At 45.1% G+C, this 19,995-nt stretch overlaps 2 protein-coding genes across 10 annotated transcripts in view; both read right to left on the reverse strand.

The window, feature by feature from the left end:
* Window positions 1-38: 38 nt before the first annotated feature.
* On the reverse strand, window positions 39-13,188 carry LOC120456473 (E3 ubiquitin-protein ligase UBR1). 6 transcript variants are annotated; one of them, XM_039643332.2, is made up of 13 exons: window positions 13,017-13,188; window positions 12,274-12,380; window positions 11,961-12,193; window positions 8,400-8,417; window positions 7,084-7,266; window positions 6,618-6,952; window positions 6,205-6,537; window positions 5,452-6,139; window positions 4,221-5,382; window positions 4,054-4,165; window positions 3,858-3,986; window positions 2,409-3,789; window positions 39-2,343 (listed from the first exon to the last, which is right to left on the reverse strand). In XM_039643332.2, exons 3-13 carry the CDS (start codon window positions 12,136-12,138, stop codon window positions 1,235-1,237), a joined length of 5,628 nt encoding a protein of 1,875 aa, XP_039499266.1. In that variant the 5' UTR covers window positions 12,139-12,193; window positions 12,274-12,380; window positions 13,017-13,188; the 3' UTR covers window positions 39-1,234. The 6 variants fall into 6 exon arrangements, with proteins under 6 accessions (XP_039499266.1, XP_039499267.1, XP_039499265.1 ...); XM_039643333.2 differs by lacking the exon at window positions 12,274-12,380; XM_039643331.2 differs by having other exon boundaries at window positions 11,961-12,380.
* A 471-nt stretch (window positions 13,189-13,659) lies between these two features.
* LOC120455872 (inactive dipeptidyl peptidase 10) overlaps window positions 13,660-19,995 on the reverse strand; it is an 85,643-nt gene continuing 79,307 nt past the window's right edge. For all 4 annotated transcript variants that reach the window (XM_039642348.1, XM_039642350.1, XM_039642349.2 and 1 more), the window contains 7 exons: window positions 19,895-19,989; window positions 19,739-19,824; window positions 18,799-19,374; window positions 17,549-18,715; window positions 17,289-17,483; window positions 17,069-17,229; window positions 13,660-17,003 (listed from right to left, as the gene is read on the reverse strand). In XM_039642348.1, the coding sequence (XP_039498282.1) occupies window positions 16,657-17,003; window positions 17,069-17,229; window positions 17,289-17,483; window positions 17,549-18,715; window positions 18,799-19,374; window positions 19,739-19,824; window positions 19,895-19,989 (2,627 nt within the window). In that variant the 3' untranslated portion in view covers window positions 13,660-16,656. The remainder of the gene's footprint in view (window positions 17,004-17,068; window positions 17,230-17,288; window positions 17,484-17,548; window positions 18,716-18,798; window positions 19,375-19,738; window positions 19,825-19,894; window positions 19,990-19,995) is intronic.

The raw sequence follows: 19,995 nt of genomic DNA on the forward strand, positions 1-19,995 counted from the left end.
CCCATTCCCATTCCCACCCATTAAAAACGCAAGGACACTTGAATATCACTAAAATTTTGCATTTATTTCTGTTGTTTCTTGTTTTTTTTTTCTGCTTCATTATCCATTTTCTTAAGATTTATGTTTTTCAAGAACATTAGTTTTCTTTTCGGTTGAATTTAACATACATAGTCAATTTTGTTTTTTGTTGTACAATACATAAAAAGAAATATGCGTGTGATGTATCTATAGTATATATATATATATACGCTTGTTATTATGTAAATATATAGTCATACAGGGTGTTAAGTATATTGATCAAGTAAACATGGTTCGACTAATTTTATTGTGTTCCTTGGATTAGAGAGAGATGGGTGTCAAGGCAGGGCGCTGAAAGAGAGGGCGACTGTAGGTGTATGCTTCACTGTGTGCGTAGGTGATGGGCGGATGGGGAGGTGTGTGGTGGAATTGGGAATGGAGGGAAGGAGGAAGGGGATGCGGTGCGACTACGACTCTCGGACGTACGCTTAATCGGTATCAATATTTTTACACTAACTAAATATACAACTCAACAAACGCCAAAAATAGGATCTCAACCTGGTTAGGATCGGCACTCAAAGTTCGGGACTATATATACATCGAGTGGAGTGGGGCTGCATGAGCAGGAGTGAGAGGGGGAGAGAGCGGGACGTATAAATGTTTGCCTTTATTTTAATGTAATATTCTTCCTTTAGTTGCTGCGACATTTGAAGTGCTGGCAAAAGTTTAACCTAGTCGTTACATTTTTAGCATATGATTACATATATATATATAAACATATATATATATATATAAATATGCATATATATACATACATATATATAACTAGAGGGCGCTGGGCCGCTCAAACTCAAACTATCAACAAGTTTTCTAACATTAGCTCAAAAAAATAATAAGAATATTGTAATCGATTAATATTAATTAATAAGAAGAAAATCAAACAATGGTTTCAGTTGCCGGTTTCAGGGCCGCTGGACAGGATTGTGTGGTGGTGGCGTGTTCGTGGCTGGTGTCCTTGACTGTGTGGGATGGGGATGCTGGCTGGGTGCGTGGTTGGCTCGCTGGATGAGTGAGCGCGTCTCCAAAACGGACAAGTAGTAAAATGCTTAGACGTATAAATAGGCTCTCCTAATGTTAGTATGTAATAATCACATAGACTGCCGCCATTTCCTATTTTATGCCTGCCCTCTGCTCCCTTATCGGTGCCTGCGGAGGACTACATGTGATGCCACTGCGCCGCCGCCACATTTGTGTTGTCGTTCAGCCGGGCGATCTCCTCGTGCAATCCATGACCCAGCCACTGCAGGAAGATCTTGCTGTAAGCCGCCTGGCAGAGTCTCAGTGGATTACCGCGCCTCAGACCCATATCAGTTTCGCCATACTCGTCCAAATATGGCGGCGGAATGAAGCACCCTTTGCCACGGCCCAGGTACACAACCTGACAGTCGCGAATGCGCAGGAAGATGCCCACCTCGGCGCCACAAGCGTGGGCGTGATGAGTGCACGCGCCCACCGAGACCTTATCCAGCTCTGGCTGGCAGCAGTACGATTGACCACACAGTATTGAGCCGCATATCAGGCACATCGTTGGCGTTTTCATGGCCTCGCGCTCGTTGTTCGGACAGAAGATGTCCGATACGCTGTTGATTAAATCGCTAAAGTCGTCACACAGTACCTTCAAGCGCGGCAGCGGGCGCAGGCAAGGTTCCAGCTGCAGGGAGCGACGCGCCTCAGGCTGGCAACGCTGCTCCACGTCGCGGTCAATGTGCGGATGCGAGGCAAACGAGTGCATCATGGTGGCGTACACCGTCTCCATGTCAAAGTAGACACCCAGCATGGGATCCAGGCCCAAGTACTGGCACATCAGATCAAAGCGATCCGGATGATCTGTGGGAAACGTGTCTGGAAACTCCACATCTGTAAGGAAGTGATAGAAGAGACAGGAGCAGCGCAAAAATGAGCTCATCTGTTGCTGCACGTATTCGAGTAGAAGGGCCAAATGATGCGATTCGCAGGGTATCACCACTGTCTGCTCATGACTCTGATTCTCCTCCGTGTCTTCCTCCGCCAACTGCTTCTGTTTATTCTTTTGCAGCACTCTGGCTGGGATATTGTAGCGGCGATAAAAGGCCACCATGTTGTCCCGAATTCGTGACGGTAGCTGCTCCACGTAATCCAATTGTGTCAGCTCAGAATTGGGCTCTCGTTCGGCTGTTTCCTTATCCACATCAAAACAGAGGACCGCCTTGGTTAGATTGGCCAGGAACATAGTCTGCAGGATGTAAAAGTCGAACATGCTGCCGCTGGGTATGATTGATTTATAACCTGAAAAATAATGAAAAACCATCTGGTTAATCACAGCTTTTTAATAAATACTTTTGCGCACTTACCCTTTTCGGGTACCATCAGATTGAGCACTCCAAACTGGAACGGCACCAGCACGCGGAAGCAGTCCCACTCGAGCACACTGGTGCCATTTTGATTGAAGACGGTGTCCAGGAGTCTAGCGGAGAACTCCGCTTCGAAACGCAACGACGGACGCAATGAGCAAGCCCTCACCAAGTTCCGGGCACAACTCTGGTGGCGCATGGACAGCTCGGACTTCAATGGCTTTTGGACTACGAATAAATATATCTCCAGCGCCTGCAGCGTGTAGCTGCACGTGTCCCACAGCATGGACACCAGCTCGAGGCATTCGGGATTGGGTTCAGTGGGTGGATGATCCTTAAAATGTGACTTCTGAATCTGCATGAAATTTGTTAGGAGCGTTTTGTTTAGGAATTGCATCAATTCGCTAAAGTCGGCATGCAATCTAGGAGGATTCTTGATTAGCTGCACGCTCCGCTCGAATTGAGCCAAGCCCCCGACCACGCCGGACATGCGCAGAATGTTGGACAGACTTGGAAATTGGGCCACCTCGTCGTCTTTCATGGCACCCAGTTCGATGGCCAGTGTGCTCATGATCTCCACGAAACTGTCCAATGGCAAATAGCTATCGGTCGATGTAGGAGCCGGCGAAAAAGCGGGCAACGCTTCGGTAACCGGCAGTACGGTGTTACTTAGGGTTCGGCAATACGGGCAGTGGAACTCCACGTTGGCCGACTGGTTTCCTAGGACCGCACGATTGCGGTGCGGACGACGCAGCTCCTTGAACTCCTCGTTGCTGAAGTACTCCAGCCAGCAGTTGTAGTGCATCACATGGCCGCAGCAGCTCATGTGCAGTGCGCTTTGACTACTACGCAAGTTTGGCGTAGTGTAAATCACACGCGAGGTTTGGACAAAGGCAGAGCTAACCAATGGAGGGCCGCATCGACTGATGGCACAGTTCTCAAAGCATAGGATGCATTTAAAGTTATCGTCGCTGCCCTGATAAAGCTTGCGGTTCGGTCCCAAGCAGGCTATGTTCGGCTTAAGAGCCACTGCTCCCTGTTCCTCCTCGGACGGTATATCCGCCCAATCCATTGCACCCGTGGATGCTGACTCCTCGCGCGTGTCCTTGTCGGTGGCCGCAAACATTTCTGCATTGCTGTTCATGAACGACTTTTGGGCATTCTGCATCTGGGCCATTATCTGGGCGCGGCGTTCAGCCGCCAAACGAGCACGATTCTCCTTCTCCTTACGCGCCTGCTCTTCGGAGCTGAGTGGCAGCTCCTCACCGGCGCTTTGCTGCGAGCCACTAGGTCCTGCTCCACCATCACTGGGCGCCTGCTTGGCCTGGAGCTGCTTGTAGCGCTCGATGGTCCACAACACAAAGTCGTAATGAGCCTCCAACTGGCAGGGTAATTATAAAAAAGAAAATATTAGCTAGTGGAATTTAAATTTTTAGGGATCACACTTACCCTCGGGCAGCGGGCGAGTTCTTCCAACTTCTCCAGAATTCCGTACTGCTGCGAACGCTCGTAGAAGCTCAAGAAGGAATAGTGCTCGCTAAGCTCTTCCTGAATGGCAAAGCCCAGCAAGTGAAGAACCTGTGGGGAAATATACGAAATTAGATATTAGCAAGATTGAACCATAAGTAAAATGAAATACATATACCTTTTGAAGATGCGATTCGGTAAAAGAGCGACTGTGCACATTCAATGCCCGGTTCATGACCAAGGTGCAAATGTTGAGGAATACAGGGCACTGCAAGATGTTGGCCATGGATCTAAAAAGAACCATGCGTCAATATATAGATTAGGAGATGTTGCCTTTAAACTCACGTAAAGGCTGGTGTAAGTTGCGGCAACATCGGTGGCGGGCAGCAGACAAGCTGCTTCTTGGCCTTGCGCCGCTCCCGCTGCTGTTCCTCGGCCTTGGACTTGTCCTCTTTGGTGTAGTGATAGAAGTACATATTAAACTCTACAAGCAAATGCTCCTTTAGTTCGTACACGCCCTTGCTGTCGGCTCCAACGGGCTTCTTGAACACGGCCACCGTGTTGATAACATCCTCGAAAATGATGTCGTTGTTGCCGCTATTGCCATCCGGCAAGGCGCGACTCAACTCAGAGTGTGAGTAGGATTTGATACACAACAGCTGGATGATCTCCTTGCGCAGGCGATCCTCTTCGGTCACCATCGAAACGCCAGGCATCCAACGTTCTCCAATGATCACGATCAGTAGTTCCAGGAACTCGTCAAAGATAGATGCTTCTCGCAGGATTTCTTCGTTCATATCATTATCCGACAACATGGACCAGTATGTTTCCTGTAACCAGGGGATCATGTTGAACTTATTCAACACATGGATCAGGAACTCGTTGCTCTCCATAAGGGAGGCGCCTATCTGCAGGCAGGCTATGTCCCTGTCCAGCATTTCCACGCGGCAACGCACATTTCGGTAGAAGTAGAGTTGGTGCAACAGGGTGTACCCATTGCGGCGCCACATGCCCGCGGCCACCTGGGCGATCATAGCTTGGGTGCACAAAACCGGTTCGATGATCTCCCTGGGCGTCAGCTTAATGCTTAACGCATCTGTTTCCGTCTGCAGCTCGTCGTAGGTTAAATCGTGGGCACCCAGGTGCAGATAAATTCCGGCGTAGAAACGCGACAATGGCAGGTGGATGGACACCGGCTGCACTGCTACATCATAAACTAGACAGTTTGCTAAATGGCCAGCCACTTTTTTCGGCTGCACGGTCCTCTCGCCACCCACTATAAAACTGTTGCCCACCAGCGCACGCAATGTCATCTTGTAGAGCTTACGCAGCAGCTTCACATCGCCGGACGCCCACTCAATCACCTGCGAGATGGTCGTGGCCAGCTTGATGTGAAGGTTGAAGGCGCATTCCCATTCCGGCTCGTAGTCCATGTGTTGGCCCGTCTGCCTGGTTATCGACTCCATGCCCTGCATTACGTTTAGCACGCGCATCAAAACCCGACAGCCTGTGTGTTACAAATGGGGGATCAATTAGGTTGAATGGCTTACAAATTGAACAAGCTGCCGGTGCCTACCTTCTAGGAAACCGCTCCTTAGATCGTTGCTCATCACCTCCGGCTTTAGGCTGAGCAGGTATCGCAGATCGTAGAGGATGTAGTTAGCCCGCTTGAAGAAGGTGAGGCTGGCGATGTTCTTGCTAAAGTGCAGCGTCTTGTTACGGATGAACTTCTCGATGGCAACGTGGTAGAACGTGTGCACCAGCTTGTTAAAGATGCCCTCATGAGCGATCAGATGATGGGCTATGCTAGGCACCGTGAACAGCTGAACGCTGAGCGAGACTATCGAAAAGGCGTGATCGTGGTCATCGCTGATAAAGTCCTCCACAATAGTGGCGTAGCGACGCGAAAACTCCTGGGCAAGGACCATCTTGTTGTCGTACTCCATGAGCATACCAGAGATGAGAAGGCGGTGCCAGCAGGTGCGCGCCGTCTTCCACAGCTTCACGTCGTACTCGAGGATATGCCGGATGCAGAAGGCCTCCTGTTTGCGCTGCACCAGCTCGGAGAACGTTTTCCGGAAGAGATAGTGACGCACCAGGAACTCCTGGAACCAGCCGAGCAGCTGCAGGGCAAATTGCTGACAGGCCACGGCCCCGATGTGCAGCACCGATGTCCTCAGGGACTGGTTGTTGCGCGCCGTCGACAGCAGGGCGGTCGGCAGGATCATTTGATTCTCGATGGATTCCTTTAGTTTGTTGCACTCCTGAAAAACGAATACCGCTATGAATAAATGATGCTCTTGCGAAGAAGTTGTGTTTTTTGACCCACCTCAAATGTATCGCATTTGACAACCGCTCGTCCCTCGCGATCAATCGCCGCCACAATTTCCATGGCGTCCTTTGGCCGGCACTTGGCGATCTTGGTCAGCGTCTGGATGACCTGGTCAAACGTGTGCGACTCGTCGTTATAGAGCACAGTGCAATACTGCGCTCCGTCCACTTGGCCACCCTCCACGTTCCCATCCAGGCACTGCAGACTGGCGTTTGGCTCGATCTCCAAGTAACTTACGCAGAAGGCGAGGATTGCCCCAAAGCAGATCTCAACCCGTTCCAGTACCGCGTCTGTCAGGATCTTGCTCTCCAGCGGATTCTTGCGATTTGCCTGGACAGATTGGAAAGGAGAAATTGTGTTTATTAGTTTTCCTAGTATTTGCATCTGTGGGTACTGTAATTGCTACTGACCAGATGCAGCTCGCAGTAGTGATCCTTCTTCCAGGCCTCGTCGTCTCCGCAGTCGCAGCAACCGCCGCCGCCGGAAGTGGACATCTTGTATTTGTGGAAGCGATGCGCCGAGCGCTTGAAGCAGTTGACGCACAGCACGCAGGTGGGATCGACGCCGCACTCGCGGCAGCTGTAGGTGGGCTCCCCGTTCTTGAAGACCTTGCCGCAGACGGTGGCCGTGTTGCCCTCCAGCCGGAGCTTCTCCAACGCGGAGGATGGATTGTCGCCCAGCATAAATTCCACCACAACATCGATGATTTCCTCCTTGGCCAACGACTCTTTGAACATGCACTTGACTGGAGAAGAGATAACACCATTAGTTTGAACGGAACCAAAAGTGGGCTCAATGGGTTTGCTGAATGCGGAGTATATTAAAAAAAGCCTAGCTGGTGTGGGGTCGCGACACGCTAATCCGCTCCAGACTTACTGGAGCCGCAAATCAGGCTCATCCTGCACCTAAGCCGCTTGATCTCTGGCATCATGTTCGCCTGCGCATGGGTCAAATGGAACAGCACCCCAACTCGCAAGTTATCCGTGTTCGTAGGCCCTTGGCCCCAACCATGCTCGTGGTGATTACACCCACACTCCAAGCAGTTTGTCCCACGACAGCCCGCACGGTTGAAATCGGATGGAATTGGATGGATTGGTCAGTTCGGTTCGGTTCGGATTGCATTGGATTTGATTTCATTTGATTTGATTTGATTTGATTTGATTTGATTTGATTGGATTTGATTGATGAATGGGGATGGAGTGGGGGAGGATGAAGGGTTACGATTAGTGCGAGTTTGGGCGGATTAGTGAAATAGTGTCTGTTGTGGTTGTTCAATCGGGATTATAGTTTAGCCGTGGCTTTAGGTAAGTTTACCTTAAAACAGTTGTTATACCCGTTACTCGTAGAGTAAAAGGGTATACTAGATTCGTTGAAAAGTATGTAACAGGCAGAAGGAAGCGTTTCCGACCATATAAAGTATATATATTCTTGATCAGGATCAATAGCCGAGTCGATTTGGCCATGTCCGTCTGTCCGTCCGTCTGTCCGTCTGTCCGTCTGTCCGTCTGTCCGTCTGTCCGTCTGTCCGTCTGTCCGTCTGTCCGTCTGTCTGTCCGTATGAACGTCGAGATCTCAGGAACTACAAAAGCTAGAAAGTTGAGATTAAGCATACAGACTCCAGGGACATAGACGCAGCGCAAGTTTGTCGAATCATGCTGCCACGCCCACTCTAACGCCCACAAACCGCCCAAAACTGCCACGCCCACACTTTTGAAAAATGTTTTGATATTTTTTCATTTTTGTATTGGTGTTGTAAATTTCTATCGATTTGTCAAAAAAAATTTTGCCACGCCCACTCTAACGCCCACAAACCGCCCAAAGCTGCCACGCCCACACTTTTGAAAAATGTTTTGATATTTTTTCATTTTTGTATTAGTCTTCTAAATTTCTATCGATTTGCCAAAAAACTTTCTGCCACGCCCACTATAACGCCCACAAACCGCCCAAAGCTGCTACGCCCACACTTTTGAAAAATGTTTTGATATTTTTTCATTTTTGTATTAGTCTTGTAAATTTCTACCGATTTGCCAAAAAACTTTCTGCCACGCCCACTATAACGCCTACAAACCGCCAAAAACTGTGTTTAAGACTCTCCTTCTCCCTTCCACTAGCTGAGTAACGGGTATCAGATAGTCGGGGAACTCGACTATAGCGTTCTCTCTTGTTTTCACTTAAAACAGTTGTGTACTCACGAGTGATCGCATTGGTGTCTGAAAGACAAACAATTGTTTAAAATTAGTAACATTGTAACTGTAATAAGTAATTAAATTTAAGAATCTAATTGGAGCTAGGAATCTAAAATTGGCAGCTTCATTGTGTTCAAAGTCTAAATTTACGTTTGAAAACAAATAAATGATTTAAAAATACAATTGAATTAGGTACGCGATGGTGCAGTTTCATTACTCGTGCTATATTATTTTAATCTTTAATTCTAAATATATATAATATATATACTGATAGCTGTGGTCTGCCCAACTTCTGGTTAAATGTAATTAAAGACGGCTCGAAGACATTGGTATTGGAGGTTATAAATAAACATACTGACTCATGAGCTAGCGAACTGTCATCTGCTGGCTTTATTGTTTTTCGATGCCGTGAGTAATGCAACAGTGGTCATAGTCAGGCTGGAGTATCTTTCAAATGTTTAGAACAGGTCAGACCGCACCGCATGTGGATAATAATCGTGATCGTGATTGTGATTGTGATCATGATCATCGCGGCTATATTATTGGGGCTGGGCGACCGCAAAAGAGAATCACAGTCGAAGACAAGAGAAACCTTCGGGCTAAACGAGTTTTCGCAACCAGAAAAACCAAATGAAATCAAATGCAAATACAAATACAACTACAAATACAAAAATAAACCATTTACAACAAATGCAGTTCAAGGTCGCCACAAACGCTGTGAAAACTCTGCAGCGCAGAATCGAAAAAATACAATATTGAAAAGAGAGCGATAGCTTTCAATATAATCTATTATCAACGCATCTGACGTAGCTTCAGGGCTATCAGTGAAAAATAAAATATATACATATATGCATATGTATCTACTACCTACAATGTCTGCAATGCACATACAGTAAATACGAATAGAAAACTCGCTGTGTACTTTCTATATACACAGTTATGATAGCCCTAAGCGGCGATAGCTCGAAAATAGTTAGTGTATATAATCTTCATGGTCATACATATAGCTGCATTTAGCTATATCTCCAGGTACATGGGTGGCTATAAAGAAATGCATTTAAACTGCGTGTGCGTCAGTTTACTGAGGCGCAATAGACTGGAACAAAGAAGGCGCCTGGAGCGGAAAATAAAAGAAAAAATCGAATCGAACTGAATCGAAACTGAACTGAAATGCACTATACAGGAGAAAGAACGCCGGAAAAGAAGAGGCCAGGGCCACCTCATCGGTTCCTGAATCACAATTCTACAGGCACGGTCACGAAAAGAGATCGCGGTACTCGATTTTTAAAATATGAGGAATGCTACAAAAAGAAATATGAAAGGATCATCAAAATGGTTGGCAAATGAATGATTCATAGATTTTTTAAATTTAAAAGATCAAAAACTGAATTACAAACAACACACGCAATTACAGCTTCCAATGAAATGTTATTTTTCGGAACAAATAAATCTTAAGTTTATTCAAGATGATATTAATTGTGGCACCCACTGTATTGCACATTTCTCGATACCGAGATTGAAGACTCGAATCGTTACAAAGAGCATTTTTGAGTTCTGCAAGGGTAGGTGGGCGATCGACCTCATATACATAAATCTCGGTAAATACAAACACCTACACCTTTTGTTAAATATAATATATGCCCAAAATTGTGTCAGCTGTGCTGTTTTTGCACAAAAAAAAAAACGAGAGCGAAAGCGGAAAAAGAAACAAGACATTTGTGTACGCTTAAGATGAGGAAGATATCAGAAACAAAGATAAGAAAGAAAGACAAAATTTGGACAGCATTTTGTGTAACAACGCATAAATGTATAATACATGAGTTTCCCAAGTTTGAATCATTTCCACTGCGAGACGATGAGAAATGTCTTCGCACTTTGGGGCATGTATAGCGTTTATCAGGCGAACAGCCAGCCAGAGATATAAACACCGAAAATTGGCAAAAACTGGACACGTCAAATGCCCTAAACGTGCACCTGGACCAGATAAATGCAGGTTGAATAAACTGCCTCCAAATACATACATACATACATATGTATGCACATATTTCTGTATACTCTTCTGTACTCTCTGGCTTATCAGTCAGCAGCGAAATTCGGGGATTCGTCTCCGCTCTCTGCGAAATAAAACGAAGCAATATACAGGGAGCTATACTCGTATAGGGTATATGGGCATGGCAACGCAACAACATCGGTAGCCATGACATCCATATGCTTAGCAGCCGATAAGAAATGGTAAAGGCCATGAAAAGGGGTAAAAACACGATTAGCAAAAGCGGAAAGTAAACATTGTTAAAGTAATTGGCGGAAATAATCGCCAAGCCACGAACGGATTACTCAATAAAGCCAGGAAATGAAGAGCATTCAAAGAAGAATATACACTGGAACTAATTATTATTTATATTTCAATTCCCATTACCTACAATGTACTAGATTTAGTCACATAAATTGGTCATAAGTGTCAATATATGTTCCACATAGTTGGCATACAAACAAATATTTCCTTTCGTCGCATTTCCCCATTTCCTATTAAATCAATATGTTATAAACGTAAAGCCGTCTCCAAATTAGTGACGCTTCAAATGCTTTCCTAGATTCTCCCAATTTGTTTGTTTCAATAGTCGCGTTTTTGCATTTAGCTTCGGATAATGCCAACTTCTGGCGGAATGTGGTGCAAAACGAGTTTGTTTACTACATTTATTTGTTGCCAGGCCAGGCTTTGGCTTTAGCCATTGTTGAAACAACTTGCATACACTGGGCAAAAAAACAAAAATTTCCCATTTATAATTGCCGCAAAAGCTGTCATACATTTTATTTGATATTGTTTTATCTCTTATACACTAATGCTAGTTTTAGAGATTTAAAATCTTCTCTAATAAGAATTGGGACATGCAAGCTGGTTTGCAAATTGAAAGAGAGCCTTAGAAAATGCACATACTTTCTTGCTTATGTTTTAGTTCCTAAATCAATATCAGAAGATTTCCCACAGTGTACGATATGGTGAGTGTGCATAGAAGGCGAGACAGGTAGAAAATCGAGAAGGCGGGCAGGTGAGCGGTGGGCTGATAAGGGGGTGTTGCGTTTTGAGCTGGCAAACTTGGAGAGCCAATTGAAAGGAAAACTTGGCGTAGCAAAGCACGCCGCATAGGAAAAACAAATTCGCGGAAATGTGAAATAGACAAAACGTGAGGACAACAGCAAAGTCAACAAAAGCGTGCAATTGTTCAATGGCAATAAACAAAAGACGAAAGCTGAACAAAAATAGCACCAAAACACACGACGAATAATGATAATTCAAGAGCGAGAGTTTTTAATGGGATTCGACCAACTTTTGACGCCCCTATCGATTTGGCATTATGGTAGTGCCATTATTACCAGCCTTCTGATCGAAAGAATGCAATATTCTACTTGAAAACTATCTCAAAGAATGAAATGAATGTATCTTATTGGAATTGAAAGAATAGCTATATCACAACATAAAAAAGCTGTTTTCCAAAGAGCAATAAAACTAGTTTTGACAGTTTCTGATTCATACGGGTAAGGATTACGTGCATAGGCACTTCGACTCACCTGTATCCGTACCGCTCGTCTGGTAATCGAAATACTTGGGCGACTCGCGCTTTAAGAACTCGATGATATCAGAGCGGTCTAGTGTGCCTGCCTGGCGCTTGAGGCGCCACTCCTTGAGCGGCGAACTGCACTCGGCAGGGGGCGCCACCACGACGTCCTCCATGTCGTAGCGATCCATCGTTGCTCTCGTTCGCACTGGCTCCTCTCACTCGCTCCCTCTCCTTTTGTCTCTCCTGGTGGGGATGACAAAAACAAAATAGTTGCAGCGAGGATGTGTAAGTGTGTGTTTGCCTTGGTGTCGTCTCTCTCTCACTCTCTCTCTCTATTTCGCGTCCGTGTCCTTGTTATTCCTGTGGCAGTAGTTGTTGTTGTTGCATTGGTTGTCTTATGTGTTATTTGCCTAAACTTTGCTAATAAAAACTAAATAAACAATACGAAACGAAACAAAAGCCAAACAACAATAAAACAGGATTTAGTTAGGATCCGGGAACAAACGAAATTTTTAGTTGCGCTCTCGCTCTCTTCTTTCGTGGCCGAATTTTCGATTTTCGTGTTGGAGCACAGTACTACGCACACACACACTTGCTAATACAAATTTTCTATTTACAACAGTGTTGAAATTCACGAGGACTGACAATTCAATCGAGGAAAAATGAATAAATGGAGAGGAAAGACTCAGTGTGCAACTGTTGCTTTGCACTTTTTCCTGTGTATCAGCCATGTGTGATTGTTTTTGGATTTGCTTTTTTGGCAGCAAGCAAAAACAAAAAAGAGAGAGAGCGCATGACAAAACGAAAGAAACAAAAACTATAAACAGACACACACACACATGCACGGGTACTATTTTTGGTTTTATTTTTATAATAATCGTTTATTATCTACGTTTTTTTTCTTTGGTTGCCTTAACGTGCGCTTAGCACCTTAAAAAAAATATTTTTTATTTTCCTTTATGTTTCACTTTCCGACATGCACACACACGCACACGCACACCAACTTAAATTCACTGTAACTGCGTTTCGCTTTCGTTTTCTCCTTTTCCAAAACTTTTGCACGTACTTTTTGCTTTTTCGTTTGGCTCTCGGGGTATTCACTAGTAATTTACACTTGTGTTGTTGTTTATATCTATCTATTTATACTGGCAGAACAAGGATTCGTCTGCCTTCCATTAATTTCGTAACCTAAACGCAACAAAAACAAGACTGTCATCGACATAAACAGCGTTTTCTGTCCGAGCCTATCGATTACTACGGTACGTCGATAGCTAGATGTGCTATCGATACCCTCGCGATAGTTTATCGGAAAGTGTTGGTGAGTGCACGTTTCGCAATTGCCAATCACTGCAGTTTCGTAAGTATCGATAAGAAATCGAGTTTCCGGCTCTTATTCATCATTGCTATTTCCGCTTTCTGTTTGGCGCCATTAAAATCGATTTAAACTACATTTTCATTCATTAACTAAAACCGTCTACCATTTGCCAAATTAAACTAAATATGAATAATAATATTTTTCTTAATTTATACGTTTTAGTTCCTTTTATTTAAAGATGTGATTGGGTATTAAATAAAATAAGCTTTGAATTTATGAAATATTTTCTTTAGACAAGATGCAGATGCAGATGCAATTGATTGAAGCCCCAGATTAATTTCAAAGCTCGGAATTGAAAAAGAACACAAATTTAAAACCACATATTTCTATTTAATTTTGCATACACACAAAAATGTCTTTATTGTTTCGCTTTTTTGGTTTTTAGTTGCTTTGGATCGCTTTGTTGGTATACTTGTGTCTGTTTGTTGGAAATACATAGTTTAGTTCGTTTTTTCTTTGCTATATCTATTTGGATTCGGTTCGATTTCGGCTTGAATACTTTATGCTGAGATGTTGTCTTGAAACCAAATCACTTCGTTAAATACTGTCCAGTTTTGGTCTTTTTTGTGTTAGATGTGTTCAATTGAATAATAGGTTTTCCATCGTTTCCTTTGTACTTTAGGGAAATGAGTTGTATGTTGCATTTTGTATTTGCTGTTAGCTTTGCGTTTACATTGTTTGGTTCCACGTAGTTAATGGCTTTTTGTCGCTTTGATAGCTTGGAATACATTAAATTCTGCCTTAGCACAATTACATATATAGTTTTCCTTTAGTTTATTATAGAATTCTTGTTTTAAACATTTATAAATATGCATTTATCGTTTAGTTAAGTTTAACATTTATTTATTCTCGGGTCTGTATTTGGGCATTCTCTTCTTTTGGTTTAGGTAACTTGGGTTTCAAGTGGCTGCAACCCCCCATCGTGTACAACATTTAAAGCTTGACTATATTGTTTTATCTGGATTTCTTAGGTTTAGTTGGATTCTGGAAGTCGAGGGCCTCTCATCGGCCCTGCTACAATAAAATTTCAATTTCAATTTCGCTTATTGACGCAACATTTAACACCTAGGCATTTGACAAGTATGTCCCATTTCAAATATGGAACTTGCGACTTCCTCCTTCCATTTAATGTTAATGGTAAAAAAATCTAAAAAAAATTGTTTCGCCATTTTTTGTTTTGTTTTGTTTTGGTTTAGTTTTCGCTAAAGCACACCAATTCCCCCACATACATATGTACATATGTATATATAAGACATATGTATACCTGATCCAATGCGATCGGTGTAGGGGGCTTTGCAAGCCTGGGACTTGTCTTTAGTGTGGCACAATCTCCGCTCCATCCACTCTCCATATATATTTAGATTAAAAATTAGATCTGTTTTGGATGCTAGACAGCTGGAAATACCCTGTATCCACAGCATTGAACGTTGAATGGATATGAAGATTAAAGCTTTTGCACACCGGAAGTCGGGAGAGAAGAATCACGATCACGATCACAATCGGGATCGGGATCAGTATCTATGGAGTACAGGGTATTTTATAGTCGCCTACTCTCGACTATCACAAACATTTAATGGGGCATTAAGCTTTTATTTCTCGTTCTTGTTTTTTCATGACTACTCACAAACACTTGTTGGCTATTTAAAAGATATTCCCTCCTTCTTTCATTTGGACATGACTTGTGTAATTGTTTCAATAAGTTTCGAATTCGATTAGCGCCCTCGCTTTCACTTCGCTTTAAAATTTAATCGTTAATATATACAAAAAAAATAACGTTCAGTCAATTATAACTATATGTTTATACACATCGAAACGAACACGTAAAGAAACAACAATGAGGTCTAAACGAATTACTTGTACATACACCATGACACACACATATCGCGCTGTATTCGGTTTGTTTGCCATTAGCAATTAGGTAAATCCCCTACATTTGTATCCTTACGTCAAGGACATCGACATCTCGCCCTTTACATCGGCCCGTTACATCATCATTGTATCGTCACCCCCTCGCACCATCAGTTTGGTTAATTATTTAATACACATATGTTAATAATCAGTCGCATAAATGAATCACCTTGCTTTGGTTTTCTTGGTTTCTTTTAACTCTGTTTTCTCGATTCGCATTCACACCGATTCTCGCCGGCAAAATCATATAAAGCGAAATGCATATATATAGATATATATATAAACATTGCATCTCTCGAAATTAACTCTAAAAAGAATTATAAGCAAATAAAGTATTTTAATAAATTATGTTAATAATTTATATATGTATATTCAAAATATTTTGATCCTAGCTCGTATTCAAAAAATGCCAAATTTTAAAGAAATATTTTAATTTTGAAAACAATAAATTGCCGTAAATAATAAACATTTCAAAAATGTTAAAGTTAAAGTTTTTAAGAACTAGACTACATTCTTAACAAATTGTACCTATAAATGCCATTGGAGAATCCACACTTGCACACTAAATAATCGTTCCCTGTTTTCACATTCTTTATAAATTTGCGGAATCTAAGTTTACATTTTAAAATTTAGCAAAATGAAATAAACTTTAAATTAGGCTAAACTTTAAGAAGACCTGCAATTGGATACGCTATCCTCATTTTCACATTCGTCAATAATCAGCGGAATTGAAAAAAGCGACTTTAACTAAGTTAACAAATTATTAATTTAAATATATAAATTTAATGTTCGATTTGTATATTTCCTAAAAGAAGTGCGGAAGTGATAGAGGAATAGCAAGCATACAAAAAATAATAGTCGCATTAGTTTAAAACTGTAGAAATATACGTGTTTCAACTATAAATTATTTTAAATAACCAAAATAAAGTAGAGACTTGTAAATAGCAGCAAAATGTGAAGAACTTCCGCAAACCCGTGTCAAAAGTGAAATGAGGATAGATCTGCCCACCCGGCAAACACACACACTTCACACACTTCACACACGGTGGAGGACACCCCTTGGGTGAATCCCCTAGTGCTGGAGGATGCGCGACTTCTGGGCGAGCACGGCCTCCGACTGGTGGAGCCGGCGCTTGCTGCTGTAGTTGCACAGCTTGCCGGCGACCTTGCTGAGGGTGGTGGCCGTGGAGGAGGTGATCAGGTCCAGGGCCTGCAGCCGGTTGTCCAGTTCGTCGAGCGCCGATAGCGAGGCGGTCGTCGTGGTGGCGGTCAGCAGGGTGGACAGATTGCTGCCGGCGGAATCGCCGTCGGCATCCGCATCCGCATCCGGATGCGCATCGGTGGCTGGTCCGATGCCGATGTCGATGTCGCTGAGCTGATTGGCCAGCGGATCCTCGTCGTAAGGATCGTAGGGGGGTCTTAATTATTGCTTGAACACGAATAGACCCGTGGGGTCCCACTCGTTGTCGTCGACGGGGCCGAAGCACTCATCGAAGTACCACTCCATCGTCTTGTAGACATGGCTCAGCGACCTGGCGATCGTGTGATCCTCATCCGGATACACCTGGTGCCGGAACTTCACCTGCTGCTCCACCAGCGCCCGCACCAGCATCAGCGTGTGCTCCTGGTGCACCATCGTGTCCGCCGTGCCGTGCATCAGCATCAGATTGCGTCCCTTGATGTTGCCCGCCTTCATGGTGAGATCCGCCTCCTGGAGGGCACGCAAGTAGTCGCCCTTCAGCGGTATGTAGCGCTCCGTGAAGAAGGAATCTGCAGAAAGGGCAACGAAATAGTTGCTGCAAATGATCTCTAAATCATAATAAAGTGCCACTCACAGTGGAATCCAAAGTTGACAATGGGATTGATCGCCACCGCGCACTGCAGCACCTGCTGGGAGTCGTCGATGAGCATCATGGAGGAGGCGTAGCCGCCGTAGCCCCAGCCAAAGGCGCAGATCCTCAGCGGATCGATGAACTTCAGGTTATCCCGCAGATACCTAAAAAGGGGAAATATATTAGATACTTACATAAACTGTGCTCATTGGGATTGGCTTACGTTAGGACTCCTAGTTGATCCTCCACCTCGACGGTGCCCAGTTTTCCGTGCACCTGGGTGCGGAGCAATTCGCCCTGGAAGCCACTGCCACGCCCGTCGATCTGGGCCACTATGAAACTCCTCTGGCTGGCCAAATACCAGTTCCAGTCCACGTGGAAGCGCTCTGTTACCAACTGTGATCCCGGCGAGGCATCGCTGTGATTTTCAAATGCAAATCATTAGTTTTGAGAAACTGGCTAGGTAATGAAATGGCAACTTACACGTGGAGCACCAGTGGAAAGGCTACCTCCTCCTCCTCACGCATTCCGGGTGGCAGGAAGAGCCGCACCTGGGCATGGAATCCATGGCGGATCTCCACGCTGAAGGTGCGTGATTGCGGAATGGCGAGTTGGGAGAGCCGGTGGCGCAGGACATCGCCGGCATTCAGCACGTAGATCTTGTCATTGCTGGCCGTCTCCACCAGGTAAACACTGGGCGCCTCCGGACCCAGGCACTCCTGCACATAGTAGCTGTAGTCCTGGCTGAACTGCACCCGATTGTACAGGCAATTCTTGGGTATATCGTAGAGGCAATCATCTGGCTCCAGGCGCGCCACTATATCCTCCCAGCGATCGCCACGCTGCGAGATCCTGACTCGGTGCAGCCGGTACGTGGACTCCGTGTTGTCGCAGGTGAGACAGGTGGGCGATGTGGAGGTGATGTACGTCCGATTCGATTCGGTGACATTGAGCTTCAGGTTAATCTTGTACAGATGCCGTTCGCCAGGTCTCTTCTCCGGCGCAGCCATGAAGTAGACGATCTCATGCGGCTCATCCCAGCCGACGATCTCGGTGACCTCGAAGCGACCCATGGTCAGGGGCACGGGTCGTCGGTCCAGCGAGGATATGAAGACCACATGGCGATAGTGACCGTGTTCGCCATCCCGCACAGGCAGACGCTTCAACAGGTAGCCACCATTGCTGATCTCATGGGTCGTGTGCGTTTGGCCATCCGTCACATTCACATTCTGACTCTCCGCCAGGATCTCCTCCGCATTCTGTACCATCTTGCCCAGCCGATTGTGCGCCTGGTTGCGGACCGAGAAGATGGGCCGTTCCGACGGCAGCACCCAGCCATCGTTGATGGTCACCTCCGTGTGCACCGCCTGGCAGTGGAAGTGTGGTGCTCTGCACAGCACCGTGGTGGCCTTGGTCTGCTCGCGGTTGGTCACCGTCACCGACAGGTCCGTGGATGAGGCCCAGGTCAGGCCGCCCACGTAGCTGCCATTGGAGAGCTCGCTGGGCAGCCTGATCTGCGTGGGAAAGATGTACTTGATCACTGAGAGATTCACCACGTTGACCGTGACATTCGGATTGCGGGAGCCCGTCTTGGGGTATCGCTGGCTCATCACCGCCGGATACTTGATATCATCGCCCATCCAAGTGTATCTGCGGAATTATAATAAATTACTTGTTGTAAGTATGCTTATTTATTTCGAATTTCTAGGAAATGTCGATGAACTTTCACTCACTTGTACTCGGCGACCTCGCTGTCGTTGTAGCTGAGGAAGGCTAAGAAGAGTCCGTCCGGCGAGAACTCCATGCTGCTCCGGCGGCTCTCCAGCTCCGGCACATTCTCGTACATCCAATCGGGCACCCCATTGAACACCACCCCCGTGGACTCGCCCTCCAGCGAATCCGAGCCCGTCTGCGTTATCCGGCACACGAGTTCGCCCTGCACCTTGGGCTTGTAGTAGATGTCGTTGTGGTGGACAAAGGCGATGGCCTGGTTCAAAGTGTAACCGCCGGCCTTGCCATTCGGATTTGGTGCCGAGGAGCCGGTGGCTCCGGCGGATGCTGGTCCATTGGCAGCGCCAGCCAGGCTGTTCAGGATTATGCTGCCACTGGGCAGAGGCGCCATTGTGGTGGTGCTGGCGCCGCTAGCACCACTGCCACCATTGCCACCACTGGGTGGTGGTGCTCCAAGCGGCGGTGGCGGCGGATTCGCTGGCGCCCACACCACGTGCTGGAGGCGTGGCGCCTCCGCTATGTTCTCCGTTGGCCCCAGCGGGAATGTGTTGGCCGTCTGCACCTCGTATACGTGATGTCTGTCCGGAAAAGAGGTGGAATATATGCAAATAATCTATTTAATATGTTTATGGTTGGGTATTTGGTAGAGTGTCATTCATTTATGGAATATATAGGTTATAGGTGAAATATATATAAAAAAATTATCTATTAAAATGTTTATGATTAGGTATTTGGCTGAGTGTAATTTATTTACCATTAATTATGTCTCTACAAATAAAAAGTGAGAACTGAGCTACAATGAAGTTGATAATGTTGGCAAGCTTTAAGAAACTAAAACAAATGAAAGAAAAGTTGATTAGCATATATGCAATATAATTAATTATTAAATAAAATAAGAAGTTGGAGTATAGTTTCCCAACAAAATTCTGGAAGATTACCCACCTGGAGCCCTCGGCATTTGAGTCCGATTGCAGTAGTACGTATTTCTGGTCAGGTGCGACAAGAAATGATTCCGCATTCAGTTGGCGCTGGAATAAATGAATGCATTCATTGATAGAAACTACAAAGTATACTAGTTTCAGTTTTTCAAGAACTTACGAATGTTGAATTGGTCATAAGAATGCGTGTGGTGAGATCGGCCATATTGAGAATGGAAAGGCCGCCCGTTGGGTCGCGATAAATGAGCTCACGACCTGCAA

Source organism: Drosophila santomea, chromosome X, assembly GCF_016746245.2.
Source record: "Drosophila santomea strain STO CAGO 1482 chromosome X, Prin_Dsan_1.1, whole genome shotgun sequence".
NCBI classification, from domain to species: Eukaryota; Metazoa; Arthropoda; class Insecta; order Diptera; family Drosophilidae; genus Drosophila; species Drosophila santomea.

What these genes read in the sequence shown, in the direction of transcription:
- LOC120456473 (XM_039643333.2), bottom strand. Translation starts at nt 12,138, where the DNA reads ATGGATCGCTACGACATGGAGGACGTCGTGGTGGCGCCCCCTGCCGAG. An exon ending in GAGCCTGATTTGCGGCTCCA is followed by an intron (nt 6,953 to 7,083) that starts GTAAGTCTGGAG and finishes TCTCTTCTCCAG; the next exon opens with TCAAGTGCATGTTCAAAGAG. An exon ending in CAACTTACACCAGCCTTTAC is followed by an intron (nt 4,166 to 4,220) that starts GTGAGTTTAAAG and finishes GGTTCTTTTTAG; the next exon opens with ATCCATGGCCAACATCTTGC.